The sequence below is a fragment of the Coenobita brevimanus genome, chromosome 87 (genome assembly GCF_032717465.1).
Source record: "Coenobita brevimanus isolate Jiangsu-jjx chromosome 87, ASM3271746v2, whole genome shotgun sequence".
Classification (NCBI taxonomy): domain Eukaryota; kingdom Metazoa; phylum Arthropoda; class Malacostraca; order Decapoda; family Coenobitidae; genus Coenobita; species Coenobita brevimanus.
The window spans coordinates 323,525-341,593 of NC_137040.1; the positions used below are offsets into that span (position 1 = coordinate 323,525).

The window sequence follows — 18,069 nt, forward strand, 5'->3', positions numbered from 1 at the left end:
AACAATAAAGAAGCTTGTTGTTAATACTGACTATATCATGTATTATATATCATGTATTATATTCCAAATGAGGGTAGAATCAAGAAACTGATATGAAAAGTATTGCGCCGCTGCAACAAACTACATAATGATGGAATGAGTAATAAATAAATATACACAGAAATATAGAAGCCTTGGAGCATAGCACAACTGGAAAGAGAAAAGAATATAATTGAAAAAGTTATGAAGTGTTAGCAGGCAGTGCCAGGCTCAAAAATTATTGGGTTGGGGTTTGGCAAGAATGGCACAGGTCATATTATGAGATGAAAACAAACTGAAAAAGCTTACCTATAACCTCTAAAGCCCTGGGACATTTAACCAACACTGGAGAATTACATCTGATTTAACCTGAATAAAACAGAAAAAATATCTGAGATGGATTGGTCAAGATGTCAATGATCAACACATGGTGGTTGCCCATGACAGACCTTAGAAGACTTACTAACCCTTCAGTATGATGACTTACTACACTGGCTGCTGCACTTGGCACCAAGTCCCTTGTACTGAAGGGATTAATAATGTACTGGTCTAGCATGGAATATGTATGGTGAGTTGGCACAGGCCCTGCAAATTTAAAGTGCACTAGGGGAAGGTTTACTTTGTTTAGGCAGTATTCTTGGTATCACCTTTTACATTGTATATTATTTAATATCATAATACAGGTACTGACATGTCTGGATCAGTAACAAAAAAGATACTGAAATGTAATATGTAGAATAAACAGCTCAGGTAGAAGTGTAACAAAATCTCTTAAGCCACTCAAAGCAAGGTGTTATAAAATCTCCAGTGTCACTTGTACAGTATTATGACCCTGGAGTGTAAGAAGACTGAGATCAGTATTACAATGGTGATAAATGTGGTATAATTTAGAAGGAATTGACAGAAAGCTGGTATGCTTGGCATGGGTGCTGGAGCTCAAACTGCCGGAACTCGAGTGCACACTTGTTCCTTTCCTCCAGGTATCCCACCTCATGGTACAATCGAGCCTGCAATAATAATAAATAATAATCACCATCATTATCATCTGGACCTCCTTTCTCACCCTAGGACTGGGTGATAATAATAATAATAATAATAATACAGGTATACTGTATCTCGATATACGATACCCCTAGATGCGTTACCCCAGCTTGGCCATGGGGGTAGAAATACCACCATACCCCGCCTAATGATGGCCAAACCCCAGTTTAACGATGGGTTTTTATTTTTTTTTACCAATTTTGATGATATTTTAGACTAAACGTGTGTGTTTAGGTTGATTTTAAAACTGTTTTTAGACTTCGATTAATGTGTTTCAGTCACAGATGGAGTGAACATTCTCATTTTGGGGTACAGTTTACCAAGTCTGATTTTTTCCAGACTTATACTTGACAATTTTCAGATTTTAACTGTTGGTTTCAGTGAGCTACTTACAGGTTTTAGGCTTAGGTTAGCTGCTACTACAGCTGTTAGGCCATGTAGATTGGCTTCAAACTTGTTTTTGGACTCATTTGGGTGGGTTTAGGACTTGGTTGGGGGGGGGGGGAACCCAAGGCTCAAAAATGCATCCCTGTACTTTACATGTTAAATCTACCATGAGATACGATGCCCTGCCTAACGATGGCTTTTCACTTAACCAATTGCATCCTTAAACCATGGTATACCTGTAATAATATACACACAAATATATTCAGTTTATTACAGTGCCTGTGAAATACTTTACATGTATCTATACACAAATGACAAGGAAATTGGTTGCTACCATGCACAAATTTACAAACTCACGCGGAAGTAAATTACAACTTGAGTCATACTAACCTTCAAGTAGATTGTCTCACGAACCCTATGGAACGCCCGCACCTTCATGAAGAGCTGCTTCACAAGATCCAAGCCCACTGCTACCTCCAGTATCTTCCCAGCTCGTTCCTTACCTTTAGCCTGGCTCACCTACAAGGTATGGTAACAAGTAAACCATAAATACACATACAGAACTTGCAGTAGCAAGTTATATATTTTTAATAGTGACACCAGCAGATGGAAACAGATGCCAAAAATCAGAAAAAGAAATAGGCCTATGTGGTAATAACCCAATTTCCCATGATTTGGGGTGTGGTTTTCCATATATGATGCATGGGTCAATATCAGATTACAATAGTTAGGGGAACACTGAGCCTGATTTAGAGGAGCTTTCACTACACCAGGAATTACAGTATATACTGAATTTCTTTAGATACGATATCATACAACATTTTTTTGTCAGAATGTTTCCTGCAAACCAGAACAATATGTCTGGGGATAATACCATATATATAAATGACAAATTTCTTTTAGCAGTGGATGTCCTGGATACTGAGTTGCAAAATATTTGATGAATGGCACACGAGAGGGATGCCTTCTTGTGGTCACTGATACAACTGAGGGCTCCAATACTCATTTATACAAACATCCCTCCATGCTCCCCCATTCCCTGATAAGAGCTAGATGGCTTACAGTAAGTTTGGCGAGGAGAAGCCGTGCACGCGCCTGATCGTACACCGAGCCACCCGCCAACACCCCACCCAGTCCTGCCCTCATACTGCCATCAGCCTCACGCAACAGGCCCAGCTGTAACTGTGGGTGTAAACACAGATATAAACTGGAGTGGCATGATGAAACAGGCATCATGAAAGGACTACACAATGTCAAATTTATGTATATTTAAAAACTAGTGTTATAAGCACAGCTACACATGAAAGACACATTATAGAGGCACACCCAGTTTAACAATCTAATTGGTTGGGTAAAACCCCATTGTTAGGCGGGGTATCGTATATTGGGGTACTTTTAACATGTATTTCAATGCGGACCGTTACCAGCCTTGGGTTTCCCAGCAAACTAAGTCCAAAACCCACCTAGATGAACCCAAAAACAGGTTTAAAGGCAATCTAAATGGCCTAACAGCTGTCAAGGAAGCTAACCTAAGCTTAACACCTGTAAATAACTCCCTAAAACCAACAAATCAAATCTGAATATCATCAACTGTAAGTCTGGAAAAAAAATCAAGCTTAGTAAACTGTACCCCTAAATGACAATGTTCACCCCACCTCTGGCTAAAACACAATCGAAGTCTAAAAACAGCCTATAAATCAACCGAAACACGCAATTTTAGTCTAAAATATCATCAAAATCGGTAAGAAAGATAAAAACCCATCATTAAACTGCAGTTTGGCCATCGCCAAGTGGGGTATGGTGCAATTTCTACCCCCATCATTAAGCCAGCATATTTCATCTTGGGGTATCGTATACTGAGGTATTACTGTATCTCGTTTCTTCTATCTTGACAGATTCCTAACCCCTATCACATAAGTTGGTGGCCGAACTCTGTAAGATAGGGGGGTTAATTTATGCCACTTACAATACAGCTCATAAACTCACCTGAACATTGGCAAGGTGCAGGTGTGTGATGGCAGTGAGGTATGCCAAGTGGTGCCTGGTAGCCACAGTAAGTGCCTCCACCAGTATGGGTATGGCCACTGCCCATCCGCCAGCTGCCACCGTCACGCAGCTCTCACCCAGCAGTACCCGCACCTGTGTTTCCCCTGCTGCCTCACTCCTCAGGTCACCCAGCAGTCGCCATGCACCAACAAGGTCACCAGTCGCCACCAGGAGGTCACTACGTCTGTAACAGATCATTTAACAAAAATCTCTCAAATAACAGCTTGAGTTATGCAGTATGAAATCATCTTCAGGTAGTTCTACATTTTGTGTGACAAGGCAAGTGGGTTCTTGTAGTCTTGTAAACCAGTTACTACACTGGGTGGTAACCATATAACTAAATGATGCTTAATGGTTAAGGGGGTTAAAGTACTCCATCTGGATGAGGCCCATAAAGGCATCCGTGGGATGGTTGTGATCTATTTGCTCAAATAATGCCACTCAGGTGCAAGCAACCTGTCACCCTTGTCTTAACCTCTGTTGGTCTGATTATTTGTAAGGTACTTCACCTCCCCTGAGTAACTGTTTTATAACCAATGTCAGTTGTATCTCATACGAGGTCTGCAGCTTGGCCCATGCAAACCTTTGTTGTTGCTTCATGAGGTCTGCAGCTCAGTAAGTGTTACATGTAGGGATAAAGTAGCCTAGCCCTATATATCTCAGCTCCTGATGAGGCAGTACAGGATTGGATATCAGACAGACAGTCAAAAATCCCATCCCATGAACCCCTTCAGTTTTGTCCATGCTTTTTCAGCATATTTCCTAAAAGTGAAAATTCTACGACCACAGTAGGTGTATCATCATCCAGACCTCCTTTCCCACCCTTGGGCAGGATGTGGAGTAGCAATGTCCAGACAGCCCAAGTCTGCCCACATCCAATGGGCAATGCTTCAGTTCACTCATCATTCAAGCCCCCAGAATCCTGGCTCTATCTGATATGCCAGAAACTTTCACCACATTCTGCAGCTTCACATAAACGTATCTGATTGAGTCAGTAGGTGTAATATGCATAATAAACTGCTAAAGAAAAAGAAGGAAAAAAAAAATCTACACCAAAGACTTACCATACCAAGATATTTCAATATATTCACCTTAGCCTGGCCTCTGTAGGGTGTGTAGTGGCCATACAAGTGAGGGCATAGTGTGCTCGGGTCCATCGGGCGGTGTGGAGATGGTCTGTGAGGGAGATGTGGGCACGGGCAAACATCCAAGTGTCGGCATGGGGGCCATGACTGGGGAAACGCAGCTGAGCATGATGGATTAGTTCGCTGGCATGTTGGTACTCGCCCTGGGGGGTAGTAGTGCACAGGAAGGTACCTTACTACATGGGAGTCCTTATACTGTGCCTTAATTCTTGTATGTGAAAACTTGTTCCCACCGCATCAATATTTCACGCAAACAAAGTGAGAAACAAGGTGAATGCAAACCGACTATAGAAAAAAGGAGACATTCCTATAACATAACTAAAGCTAATCAAATTTCATGCAGTTAAGACATACTGTACTATTCAAGTGAGTGGCTCAGATTCAACAGATTAAAACCAACCATGTAAATCACAACTTACCAAATTAGCAAGGGCGATTGCCACATTGCAGACAGCAGCGCAAGTTGGCTGTCCAGCATAGAATGTGTCAGTTGTGTAGTTTGGGGCACTCGTGGTGGTGACAGCCGGGTGGCGGGTGTTGAGGCGCAGAAGAAGCTGTGAGGCGAGAGCGGCCATGACCGGCGCCCCCCAACTGCACCATAACGCAGCACGCAACCCCCAACCTCCGTGCTGTAGTGACACCAGGCTGTGCTGCCATGTTAACCCCTCACCACGTGTCACACTCTGCGAGGAGATGGTCTTGTTATAGCCATGAATATGTAATGGGGGCCAGAGTTATATTGGTACCATCAATTCCCCCATGGCTGAAAACTCTAGTACAGTATTCTATTTTAGCAAACACCACCACAATGCCAGCACAGGGCCCTGATAATGATGTTGACGATGATGATAAGGAAAATGGAGTACCTGGAGAAGTGATGCAGGCGATGCGGGTGTGAAGGAAAGCTGGGCAGCATGGCCAAGGCGAGCTAGACAACTGAGGTAGCTGAGAGAGAGTTCACTGCTCTTCACTACTGAACGCTGCATCAACTGGGCCTGCATGGAGGAAAATAAATAGTTAGGTAAAAACAATAACAGCACCAGTCCCTTTGGCTTAACTTGGCAGAAATTTTTGTCTGTTTACAGCCTATTTCCCATAGCTTAATGGCAGAAAAAAAAAAAAAGTTCATGCTACAGCTCCACTTCCTTTACATAGCACTTCTTCATGACTACTATCATATTCTACACTCTAATCACTTTATCTTAGTTTAATATTGCCATATCAAGCTGTCTGCAGGAGATTAACATCAGAACTTGATGCTAGTAAAAAAGAAGAGCTCTGGAAAGATGTAGAGCCGCTGTTTTGTCTTATTTGGCCGTTGGAATTGAGAAATAAGCAGGTTACAGATAAGGCCTATCTATCTATCTCTAGCCAGACACCTTAATCCCATAAGGGGTGGCCACAAGCAAATGACCTCCATGTCACCCTGTCCCCTGCCATTTCACTTCCCTCCCTCTCATATACCTCCCTATTCCATCTCTCCATCTCATCCTCAGTCTCCCCCTCTTTCTTCCCCCCTCCACCTCTAAAAAATAAATACTGGAAACTAAGTACAGTCTCCAAAAACTGTGAATATGACAAATCTCATTGCATGGAGACATTAAGTTCAGCATGGCAAGGCTGTGTTGAAGGCAGGTATGATCATTGGTCTTAGGCCAGGAAAAGCATATCATAAATACCATTACATCCATGTCCCACATTGTCACAGGCTCCAATAGCAGTAGTTCAGTATAGGAAGGATGTTACCCCATGAATCGTCCTTCCTAGGGTCAGCCTCCCAGTGTACAACAGCAGATCAACTCAGGTGGCTCAATGACACTAGCTGCTCACGTTCATTGTCTTTATTTACCAAGTAATTACACCGAATGCTCACCAAGTACACTTCACTGATTTTCACAAGTACCAGAGCCAAACTAACTCTGCAAGGCCACAAGTCAAACTAAACTGAAACTGCTCTATTCTCTCCCCCATCCTTTCATAACCTTGTTCAACACTCGAACATTCTACCAGACTTTAGCAATAACAGTTCTCTATTCCAGAGCTTTCTTACATCATGCAGACCTCTAAATGCTTTAGCATGGAAAGCAAAATCAAATTACATAACCTAACAAACAATCCATCCATCCATCATCTAATCCTGTGTCGCCCCATGAGGAGCACAGGAGCACGGGGCTAAGCAAGTTGGTCCTGACATTTAAGAAAAGAGTGACCAGCCTCACTCATCCCTGAGTGGCATTATGTGAGCAATAAACCCCAACCATCCCTTGGATATAAACCTGAACTAGCTGAATCCAATTGGAGCACCTAATTACTCACTAAACCACCAGGTGCCAGAATTTGGTCATATGGTTACCACCAAGCATAGTAAATGGTTTCCTGGTGTACACGAAACCATTTGGCTTGTTACTCAATGTACAGTCACCCACAGGCAGAAGGAAGAGGAGAGAATGAAGGAAAGAAAGACAGAAGAGGGAGTGTAAAGTCACCTGCATGCAGAAGGAAGAGGAAAGAATGAAGGGAAGAAAGACTTAACAACAAACACCTAAATAAAACGTTACAGAGAAAAAGAGAATAAAAATTAGTACGTAGCTTTACAAAGTACCTCTGCTCACAACAGCAGGCTATTTGACAACTCTGACTTGTAGCTGAAAATGCGAGAAGTACTGGGAACCAGTACCACCCAGCTAACATTCCTGCTTCTTAACAATACTAAGAACCACACATAAACTAAGTACAGTACAGTATACATAAAATGTGAACAACATGAGTGACCTTGTGCAATGGTGATAGCGTGTATAGCCAGGCAAGGCAGTGTTGAAGGCAGGTATGATCACTGCTCTCTTGGGCTAGCCGCATCGCTTCACGCAGCACCTCTAGTCCTGCCTCCCTGTAAATAGAGAAAATCATAACAATGCAGCTCTGTATCCTCAAAAACCTGAGAAATAAAGAACTTATGCTCTTTCCTGTTTTCTCCCTCCCATCGATATTATCTACATGCACCTAACCCTCAAGTGTCTGGACTAGCAGCCTTTCCCCAAGCTCCAGCACTCTTAATGGAGCAATAAAGATGGGATAATAGATAGATAAGCACAGATAGCAAATACACAGGCATGGAGAGAGAGAGAGAGAGAGAGAGATACTGAAGACAGACTGGTAGTTGGTAAGTAAGGGTCTACCACAGTGAATTACCTATGATCAAACTGTGCATGGAGGGCAGCCAGGTTCATGGCGGCATACCGGAATCCCCTGCCTGTGTCCTCCCCACCCCTGCCAGTATCACCTCCCCGCCCTGTGTCCCCGCCTCGCCCCGGGTGGCCATCAAAGGCTCGCAGCAGAGAATACACTGCACCACAGTACTCCTTGGACCTCAGGCAGTTCAGGTAGCTAAGGAAATGCTGTCAACCCAGTAAAAATGTGTATTATCTGAGGATTTTTTTTCATGACAATGGAGTAACTATGGATATCAAACTTTCTCCCAAGTTACAGTACAGTACAATACTGAACATCATATAAGGAACTGCATATCGTGACTTCCCTATCATATACTGGTAATGTGATGAAAGAAAGTGAACAGCCAACTTACTGATCCCCCCACTCTTAGAGTATATGAGAAAAAAGATACAGAGATTATTATTATGCATTTGTTACAGATGTATAATATGAGGTTAAATGCAAAAGAATTCTTTTTTAATCCAAAGAAAATAATATATTACATGACAGATCAAGACACTGCACCCAAGCTGTGTTTTGAATAATGGTGTAAGCCAGCAAAGGTTGAGGAATTTTAACTGCTACAATTAAGGGAAGAGAATACAGCAGTACACAGTTGGTTATTATACAGTACAGTATTTCTTTCCAACGGCTGCCTGTCAGCCTACCAGACACTTACTACCTCAGCCATGTCAGGATTCGGTTTAACAAGCAGTCTGATCTTGGGCTGCAGAATGGATGGTGGGAGAGTGGCCGTGTCTGAGAAACGCAGCAGTGAACTTATCTGTGGTATCTATCTATCCACCTACTGAAAGTCAGATTCTTTTATCCTGGAGGCCCCAAACAAAATCACCTCCATATCAACCTGTCCACCATTGGGCTGCCCTCCCTCTAGCTCACACCACCCTCACTCATATTCCTGTCCACCCCTGCCTGTTAGCTTCCCAGACACTAACCGCCTCAGCCATGTCCGGGTTCTGCATAACCAGTTGCTTGATTTTAGCCTGCAGAATGGGTGGAGGGAGGGCAGCCGTGTCTGAGTACTGCAGCAAGGATGTCTGCTGACTGATGAACAGTTCAGCTTGTTGTCTGCTGCTGTGTCCAGACCCTCTGCTGCTACTGCTCCCTTCACCATCTCTGCAACCAACAAATTGTAAATGTTGCTGTTGTTGCACATCAAGATAAGTTATGAATCACAGTGATCTACTGATCTGTTTTCAATGCCTGACCAGGTGCTGGAGAGGGACACCTTCAACCAATGGCACCAGGCAGCTCCTGTGCCTGGTTATGCAAACATCACTCACTCCCTCCTTATCTCCAAATGGATGATGGTGGACTGCATATGGGCAACTTCATCCTGCAGTCCACCAGATTCACATTCTGAGGAGTCTCAGGCCATAACAACAACCAATGCAATCTGCAAAAGCCAATTCTTTTGTTCTTCAGTGTATGGTGAACTGGAACGGAATAAAAACGCACACTCGAAAGACCATACATTATTTACAATCGCAAAACAAACTACCAGTGAAAATAATCATAAAATGTACTTTCTCATTCAGTGATGTTGACTGAAGGCACAGTAGTACAAAAACTGCAGATTCACATTTATCCAATAGAGAACCATCTCAGGAAGAGGTGTCATTGGGAATAAGCTTACCATACACCATCTGCCACCTCTGAGAGCTAATTTATTTTTTAAATGTTATTTAGTGATTTAAAAAGACAATTACAAAAAATGAACTCACATATTCATTCAGCAAAGGTATTACTATTATGTTTACAGTATTTCAATATGTGGAGTGTCACATGGGATGCTTCACATTTAAAGTCTTCACTCCTCTCCACCCCTCCCTCCCTCCCTCTCACCTTGGTATCAACACCGGGGTCTGCATCATATCGTCCTCATCATCAGGGGCTCCTGTATCGCCTCCTCCCACATCCCCACTGGTTGATGAGTTAATGGCCATCACCTCACCACTACACAGGGTTAAGTTGATCCCGCTACCCTCCCCCTCCTCCTCCTCCTCTTCCTCCTCATCATCCTCCTCTTCCTCCCTTCTCTCCTCCACCACATCTTCCATCTTGGCATCTGAGTCTGTGTCATCTGCTATGTTTGAGCCTTCAGCTGCCATCTGATGACACACATTAAACATCAGTAAGTGTTACAAGAGGATGGAAAAAAGGCAGAATATATGAGGGAAGTGGAGAAGCAGCTGGATAAATATGATTTGGAGGAAACGGGGGACATGGAAGGTGTGTGCACGATATTCACAGAAGAAATCTGTGCAGCATGTGAGGTGGTGTGTGCTTTCCTTGAAAGCAGTGATAAAAAAACAGGGAAGTGAGCATGGAAATGAAAAAGCTACTTCATGACAGTATTATGATACCAACTCTAAAGTACTGGAAATGATGCTTGGACCTTGCTGGAGGGACACAAGTCAAGAGCGAGAGCAGTGGAAATGACTTTTTTGAGAGGAGCCTGTGGAGTCACATGGAGAGACAGACTGACAAATGAGGAAGTGAAGGAGTATTGTGGTGTGGACTGGATGTGATAGGAAGTGTTAGGAGAAACACACTGTGGTGGTTTGGCCATTTGGAGAGGATGAAGAACAAGAAACTAATGAGAAGAGTGTATGTGAGTGAGGTGGGGGCCAAGGATGAGATGGAGGGATGGAGTGGAGAGGTATACAGTATGTGAGAGGGGGGGGGTGAGCTGGGAGCAGGGCAGTGAAATGGCAGGGAATTGGGCAACATGGAAGCGATTTGTTTGTGGCCACCCCTTACGGGATTAAGGCATCTGGAAATAGACAGATAGTCAGAAGTGCTGAGTTGCAATAAAATTATTAAGGTATTTTGTCTTGACTAATATAAGACTTCAAATCAGCTAACAGAAGCCTTATGAGTACAAAATAATGTTAAATGCCAATCCCTTCCTTCAAGGTATAAATCAGAGGCCTACGGTTATGATGCCATTCTCCAATAGCTACTGTACAGTTAAGAGGTGGCCTTACATGACTGAAATGCCTATTCAAGGTCATAACTCTGGCAAACATTTTCAAACCACAAGACCACCAGGTGCCTCTCATGAGTCAAAAGGGTCAACACTATCTCAAATGAATGTTTCTCTGTCTGAGATTATGTGACACAAAAGAAGAGAGAAAGAGCACCTCATGTGATGACAATACTAGAGTAAAAACTGATGGTAATAATTAAACTAAGCAGGTACTCTGAAACCATCAATAACACAGCACCATCGAAATGCTTATCATGACATTTAAGGCTAAGTTCTACTATTAATTTTAATGCATGGTGTTGAAGTATGCTGATGGAAGACAGATAAAAACTGATCACATAAAAAGAGAAATTGAACAAACATTCCTGCACCAGACGGATATCCAATGAGTTTCAACACCATGCTTTGAAACTGCTCTTGTAAATACAGAGAATGAATGGTAGGAAAAGCCCAGGAAAGAGTGCAGTATTATTCTATATTTTTCTAATCTTTAGAATTACATGGAAGCTATCCTTGGGGAAACTGTAGATTGAAGACTGAACTGGAAAGTACAGTATTAGAGAAATGAACTTTCACTCAATAAATCCATTAATGACTAAATCATTCATTAGGGCTACAGTACTTGCCTTAATCCCTTTGCTACAAGTGGTTTATCATAAGCTGAATAAAATCATCCAAGAGTTGCATGAATAACTACAATAAAAAAAAAGGTGTCACTGTGTTGAAATTATGAAGGGGTAATTCACCTCCAGTCAGTTTGTTTTCACCTAATAAAGACCTGTAATCCCTTTCAGTTCAGGTGATGGTCAAGTATAGTCAGAATGGACAGTTGCTTTACCCAGTAACTGAGCAGACTCAATCCTACCTCATAACTAAGTCACAAAATTTCATGCCACAACATAACATTCGAGCTGTGAACAACCCAGTTCCATCAGACAAAAGCAAACCAGTAACTGCCAAGTCTACAACAGAACAACAACCTCCACAAAGCTCATCTAGACATTAAACCCTCAGAAACTGCTCTTACCAGACACACAGGTACACTTACCCAGACTATGACATGGCCATCACCCTCCTCAGCTTCAATACCAACACAGGCACAAACTATCTATCTATCCATCTGCCTATCCACTGCCAGATGCCTAATCCCAAAAAGGGTGGCCGTTTGTCCTTTGAGTTTGCTGTTTTATGGGAGGGGGAACTAACCCTCCACTAACCCACTTACATAAACTACAACTCATAAACAATCCACTATGCACCCACTGCAATGCAGACTCTCACACCACAACACAACTCATTCTCACAGTACAGACAAGCCTTCAACAAACCCTCAACAAAAATCTTTCAGCAATACCAACCTGAAATGGTCATTTCCTGCATTTCATCAGGTTTATTTTCATAGTAGCCCAGTGGCCACAACAGCAATAACACTAATAACAACTGACCTGTCTGTGCTGGTGTGTGGGTGGCAGGGGTGGGGGCTGGCGGGTGGCGTAACACTCTTGGTAGTATATGCGGAAACTCTGGTACAGGGATGTCACCTGGGAGAAGCTGAGACGTCGGAAGATAAGGTTCAGACGACGCAGGTACAGCCCTGATTGCAAACAGTCAGGCTTGAACATACTGTTATGATCTAGACGTCCATTTACAAACCAATGCTGCATACTGTATTTAGTCCTATGTGTAAACAGTAATTTTTCAACTGAACTACTGACACTGAACATGGATTCATAAGTGCATTAACAGTCATTCATCAACTAAATGTTATGGCCTAAACACTGATTAACAAACATCCTTACAATCGTATTTCAGTTAAATGCTATGCCTTAATGTTCATTAAAAAAATAAACAGATTTTTGCATAACTTTGCAATCAGAGCTAAAATCTTGTTTTCCTAGAACAAGGAAAGGATACAGCATAATTTTTCCAAGTCTCTTGCTTTTTCTGCAAAAACAGATCTCAGATACAAGAAGAAAATTATTATGAGTGATTCTGTGAATCTCACCTAAGGTACTGGTTTACATTTACAGTAAACAGTACTACAAGTCAAAACATGTATATATGACAACTCTTTTGAATCTTGCCCCAAAATGCACCTTCATCAATGCATACTGTATTCTAAATATTTATCCACCTAAGCTTAATCACATGTAATCACAGTCCCACCATCTGTCTGTTAAATTCAGCTTAACACGTGTTGATGGCGTGCATAAAATACAGGTGTCACAGAACACAACCGGTGACTGGAGGCTGCTTCTAATGGCCTCTCATGCTGAATACAGTAAATAAAGATATAATTGTGGTGGATGAGTAACTAGTGATGATTTTTAACTCCTTCATTATGAAAAATAGCATCTTAAACTTAATAAAATCCTCTAATGGTATCCAGAATAAAATGTAACAGATGCCACGGTACTGAAAGGGATACAAATGGTCTTTCGTTAGAGTTTGAATTTATGGAACCGCAAATTTCAAGAGGTTTGTGGATTTGCAGCTGTGGAACGTACTGGTTTGAGCTTGCAGATTTGCATTTGCAGAAGTGACTTTTCATTTGCGGTGCCCAGCTCTGATGTTGATGATATAATTGAAAAAATCAAGTAGCTAGATTAGTAAGACATGAATGCGTATTTCAGAATTCATGCTGAGGATCTTTGAGAGATTGTTCGGTTCAAAATGCTTGACCAATTTCTCTCTAATTACAGGAGGAGGAGGAGGTAAGAGGAGGAGGAGCAGGAGGAGGAGGAGCAGGAGGAGGAGCAGGAGGAGGAGAAATAATAATAGCAAGCCAAAGACTCACCTACTACACTGGTCCAGAGGCAAGGGAATGATTCAGACCGGGCAGAATCTTGTATTGCAAACTTCTCCACTGAGTCAAAAAGGTTCAGCAGTGTATCTATGCCCTTGCGGTACATCTGCCATACAATATAATAATTAGTGCTGTATTACCATTTTACAGCATGGTTAGTACTGTACTGAAATTCATGACAGGGAGGGAAGCGAAGGGGGAGACCAAGGATGAGATGGGGAGAATAGGATGGAGTGATAATTAAGGAAGGGGGATGTTAGATAGTGTGAAGGCAAAGGACAAAGTGACATGGAGGTGAAGAGACAAACCTGTACTGTACACAGGAAAAATCATATAACATATTGCCAACATGCCGTGAATTGAACTCATTCGATTCCCAGCATATTCGCAATATGTCAGATGATTTGTCCTGTGTATAGTACAGGTTTCTCTCTTCATTCTGGCTTGCCGTAAGTGCTTGGGATAGATTAAATGCATCTACTTGACTGAGTGTCAGGGGGTTTTCTCATCCTCTCGGGCTTACAGTTGGGAGTCGGAGGAACATTGGTTACAAGATTGTGACAACATTAGATAACTTTTACCTGGTTGTGGTGTAGTGGTATGTTGCCTGGCTCACACCTAAGAGTCCTGGGTTCAATTCCTGGCATTTTGGCAAAATGTTAGATGACATCGAGGTGATTCATTCGTGACCACCTCTCCTGGGATGAAGGTGTCCATTTATAGACAGACAGATAGAATGAGCTACTATTAAAACTATGTACCCAGTAGTCAGTATTCCTATTCCAGAGTCAATTTTTTTATCACAGTCCCTCAATTTACTATGGTTCTATGAGTATGTGGTAGCAGTAGTTGTAGCACCAGGTACATCTGAATGTAAACCCAGTGGACTGTAGGTTGAAGCTGTCCCTCTCCTGCAGCCCACCATCCTCCTTTCAAGGGAAAGGGAAGGAGCTGAGAGATGTTTGTATAACCAGGCAGCTCCACTGTCCAGTTACATCAATGCCCCCTCATGAAGGCATCTCTCTCCAGCACCTGATGAGCATACAGAAGACTGACTGCTACTAAACAATCTGTTTCCTAAGGTCCAGCATTCCTCCTATAGCCTATATCCCACATCTTCACATGTCAGTGCTCTAGTGTTAATACCCACCATCCATACTGAATACACTCTGACCTGATGGAGAGCAGCCATGAAGGATGTGAGGTGGAGTGGGAGGAGAGGGGCAGCCTCCAGGACACGTAGTACTTCTGATAGTGTCATGTCTCCACCCTGATGTGACAGAGAAAGATTTAAAAATGCACTGGGCAGTATAATTTTGACAATGATGATAGTATACACACAATATATACCAAGAGCACAAAGTACTACCACACTGTGGGACAAATCTGAATGTAATATGAAGAACTCAGTACAATGCAGTTTACTTTTTTCCCAATGTTAGTTCCTTCAGCCAGAATATGTAATTTTTATTTCATTCATACTGCCATCATTCGTTTTCGTTTTTAAAGGCTCCAACATGCTTGCATGCATCGGCCTTGGTCATCTAATGGCGGCTCTCCACGCCGCACGATTCATTACATTATTTTACTTTGGGAGTATCTTTAGAAATGGAAAAGGTAAATGTTATATCTAAACCCCCAGGATCAAAAGGATTAAGGTGTAATCAGCAAAATAATAATGGATGATTAGGTGCTATAAAGTCTCATAAGCCAAGAAGAATATGAATCAAAAGATAAAAAGGCACTGGTACAGTCACCCCAAGAAGTGATGGCAGAGTTTCAGATTGCTTCGGTCACTGCACTGATATACAGTCAACGAAAACTTGGTGAATACATGGTAAAACTTCTGTGCATCCATTACATCATCTAAAATGAAATATATACTGTATTATATTACGCTAAGAATTACGTAAAATGAATAACATGAGGTAGTGATATATGAGAAGTTAATACTCAGATATACGTCTCCCTATTTAACGAATGTGTACTGTATTACTCCGCGGATGAAGCGCATCGTAACCCCCTCCTGATGTATTTGTTTCCCAGGATTTCAAATACAGAATGCTCCAGTTTCAAAGACCAGTTAAGGAAAACTCTTGTGACTGCAATACACCATCTTATTTATAACTGCTGTGTTGATGATACAGCAACAATGAGGATGCCGCAACAGTGAAGTTTATCTTAGTAATGATACCCTACCTGCGGCAGCAGCAAGACCACTCTGTTTTTTATTCCTTGTCTTCCCCTCACTTATAGCGACTTTATTCCTAACTGAAGCAAAATTATTTTAAGCTGTAAGAAGATATGACAGGTTTTACCCTTTCCTCATACACTAGGCAATGAAGAGGACGAAAGCATGAGCTTATACTCTTGCACTGCAAAAGCGCATACTTTTTGCTCTATCTCTAGTATCCTTCTTTTAAAATAAACCTCTGTGTCCTTTAACAGAAAATGCTGATCTGAAAGTGGTTGAACTCAGTGGCTTGTTTACGAACATTTGCATTTTATTTCTCTTGCCAATTGTTTAGACAATGAGGATAGTAGGCTATGACACAAGTTTGTCATTATCCAAGGAGCTCCGACTCGACAAATTTTCGAGGTTTTCCTTATTTATCATTAATTGATAGTCCTCTGGCTTATATTATAAAATCAAGAGAATTTTCTTAATGAAAAACTGGCCAAATGCAGGGTAATAACTGCAAGTCTTTGAGTAAAACTTTGTTTCCTTCCGTGCATGTTGATCGAACCATTTAAAATAGCCTGCTAACTTACACCGCATTCCTGCTTTCTGTCATCTTCCATGAAGACAACAAAAACGGAAATAAATGACTTTAAATTATTCCTTAGTATTGTAATGGGAACTATTTTATAAATAATAATGACTGATTTTAATTGTGTATTAAAGTGCATTTCTATTACGCGACTAAAAAATTACTGTGTGTTAACATATTAGATATGAATTCTGCAAATTATCCCTGACTGTCCCTGAGCGATACTTGTGAAATTTCATTTAGTTCCATTTAGGATTTCCTATTATCATAACTAACAAACTGATTCCTACAATTTTGAAATATAACAGTACTTTTGCATTTACTTATCATTTTCTGTAATAATTTTACATAAAAGGTTTCTCTTTGTAAAGATTTAAGGAAGAGTATGTACATTATCACTGACCGAAAACTTCTGGATACTCAGCTGTCACTTCTTGGGCTGACTGTACAAGGAAGTCCACATCACCTGTATGAGTCTGACGGTCATGAGGCAGGTGGCCTTTCGCTCCTGGGGTGTCAAATCAGGGTGAGGTGTGTTGGGGTCTGAAAAATAACTCATCATTACCCTGATTTCTTTATCCACCATTTTTTGAGAACTTCAAATGCTCAGGCAACTCCAAGTAAAGTGGTGTTCAAGATTCTCACCTGGAGGTCTGTGATCCCAGTATTTGGGTCTGAAGAGGGCATATTTTTGGATGAAAAGCAGGATGGAAATATTATGTGGGGTGACCACCTCTCTCTCCCTCCTTCCTGACCCTCCATATATCGCTGACACTCCTTGACCCAGCATTTCTCCTCTCCCCAGGAAATGTTTCTTGGTTTCTCCCACCACTTTCCTATGTATTTAAGTCATGAGGTTAGCTCTAGCAACTCTCACTTTGTTTTTCCAATTCGTTGCTGAGCTCCTTGATTTTTTTCTCTCTTTTTCCAGCACTTGTGTGTGAATTGTTTTATTCTTTCAAAATTTTCCACATTTCAAAACAATTCTGACTCTTCTTCTTTGTGGCGGGACTGTCAGTACTCGGAACACGCTGTCTGCCGTTTGAGGAAGAACTAAAATAGAAAAAAATCAGATAAGGCATAACAGAAAGAACAATTACTCACACAGAAAAAAAAAGCAGTGCCACCTCATAATCTTATTTATTTATGCTTTTACCTTTACCCGAACGATTTATTGTAATCTTCTCCCATGAGTTTTCTGATATCTTCTTTATTTTCTGCTGTTATGCACAAATTCTCTTCCACTCTGATTTTCACATACTACAGACACACAGACCATATATCTACAATAAGCTAATATTCAGCTATATCATGGTGTCCAGTATCCAGTCTTGCATCTTGACAGACTTATGACATCATTCATTATTGTGTACTATGTATACCGTTACAACAATAAATATTTCAGCCAATCAATATTCCTTTGTCATTTCAAGTCTCAGTTCACAACTACTTTCACTTCATCACTTAACTGAAAATGAGAGAGAAGCTGTGTGCATATAGGAGCAGCTAGGAAATGAATGAGAAGTTAAAAATATGAGAAAGTATGAGGTGCTTACCTGTGTGTGTGTGTGTGTGTGTGTGAATATACTCAAACTCACTTAATTCAGTCTATATGCAGTATGTCATGTCAAA

General features: G+C 41.5%; 1 protein-coding gene across 1 annotated transcript; it reads right to left on the bottom strand.

Annotated features, from left to right (window-relative positions):
- Window positions 1-2: 2 nt before the first annotated feature.
- ida (anaphase promoting complex subunit 5 ida) lies at window positions 3-17,322 on the bottom strand. Its single transcript, XM_080281055.1, has 16 exons — window positions 17,083-17,322; window positions 16,904-16,980; window positions 14,841-14,936; window positions 13,658-13,772; window positions 12,306-12,454; window positions 9,714-9,979; window positions 8,804-8,984; window positions 7,827-8,032; window positions 7,410-7,524; window positions 5,504-5,632; window positions 5,057-5,320; window positions 4,584-4,780; window positions 3,433-3,676; window positions 2,509-2,628; window positions 1,837-1,965; window positions 3-1,025 (listed from the first exon to the last, which is right to left on the bottom strand). The coding sequence occupies exons 1-16, from the start codon at window positions 17,225-17,227 to the stop codon at window positions 906-908; spliced, it is 2,553 nt and encodes an 850-aa protein (XP_080137181.1). The 5' UTR covers window positions 17,228-17,322; the 3' UTR covers window positions 3-905.
- Between the last annotated feature and the right edge of the window lie 747 nt (window positions 17,323-18,069).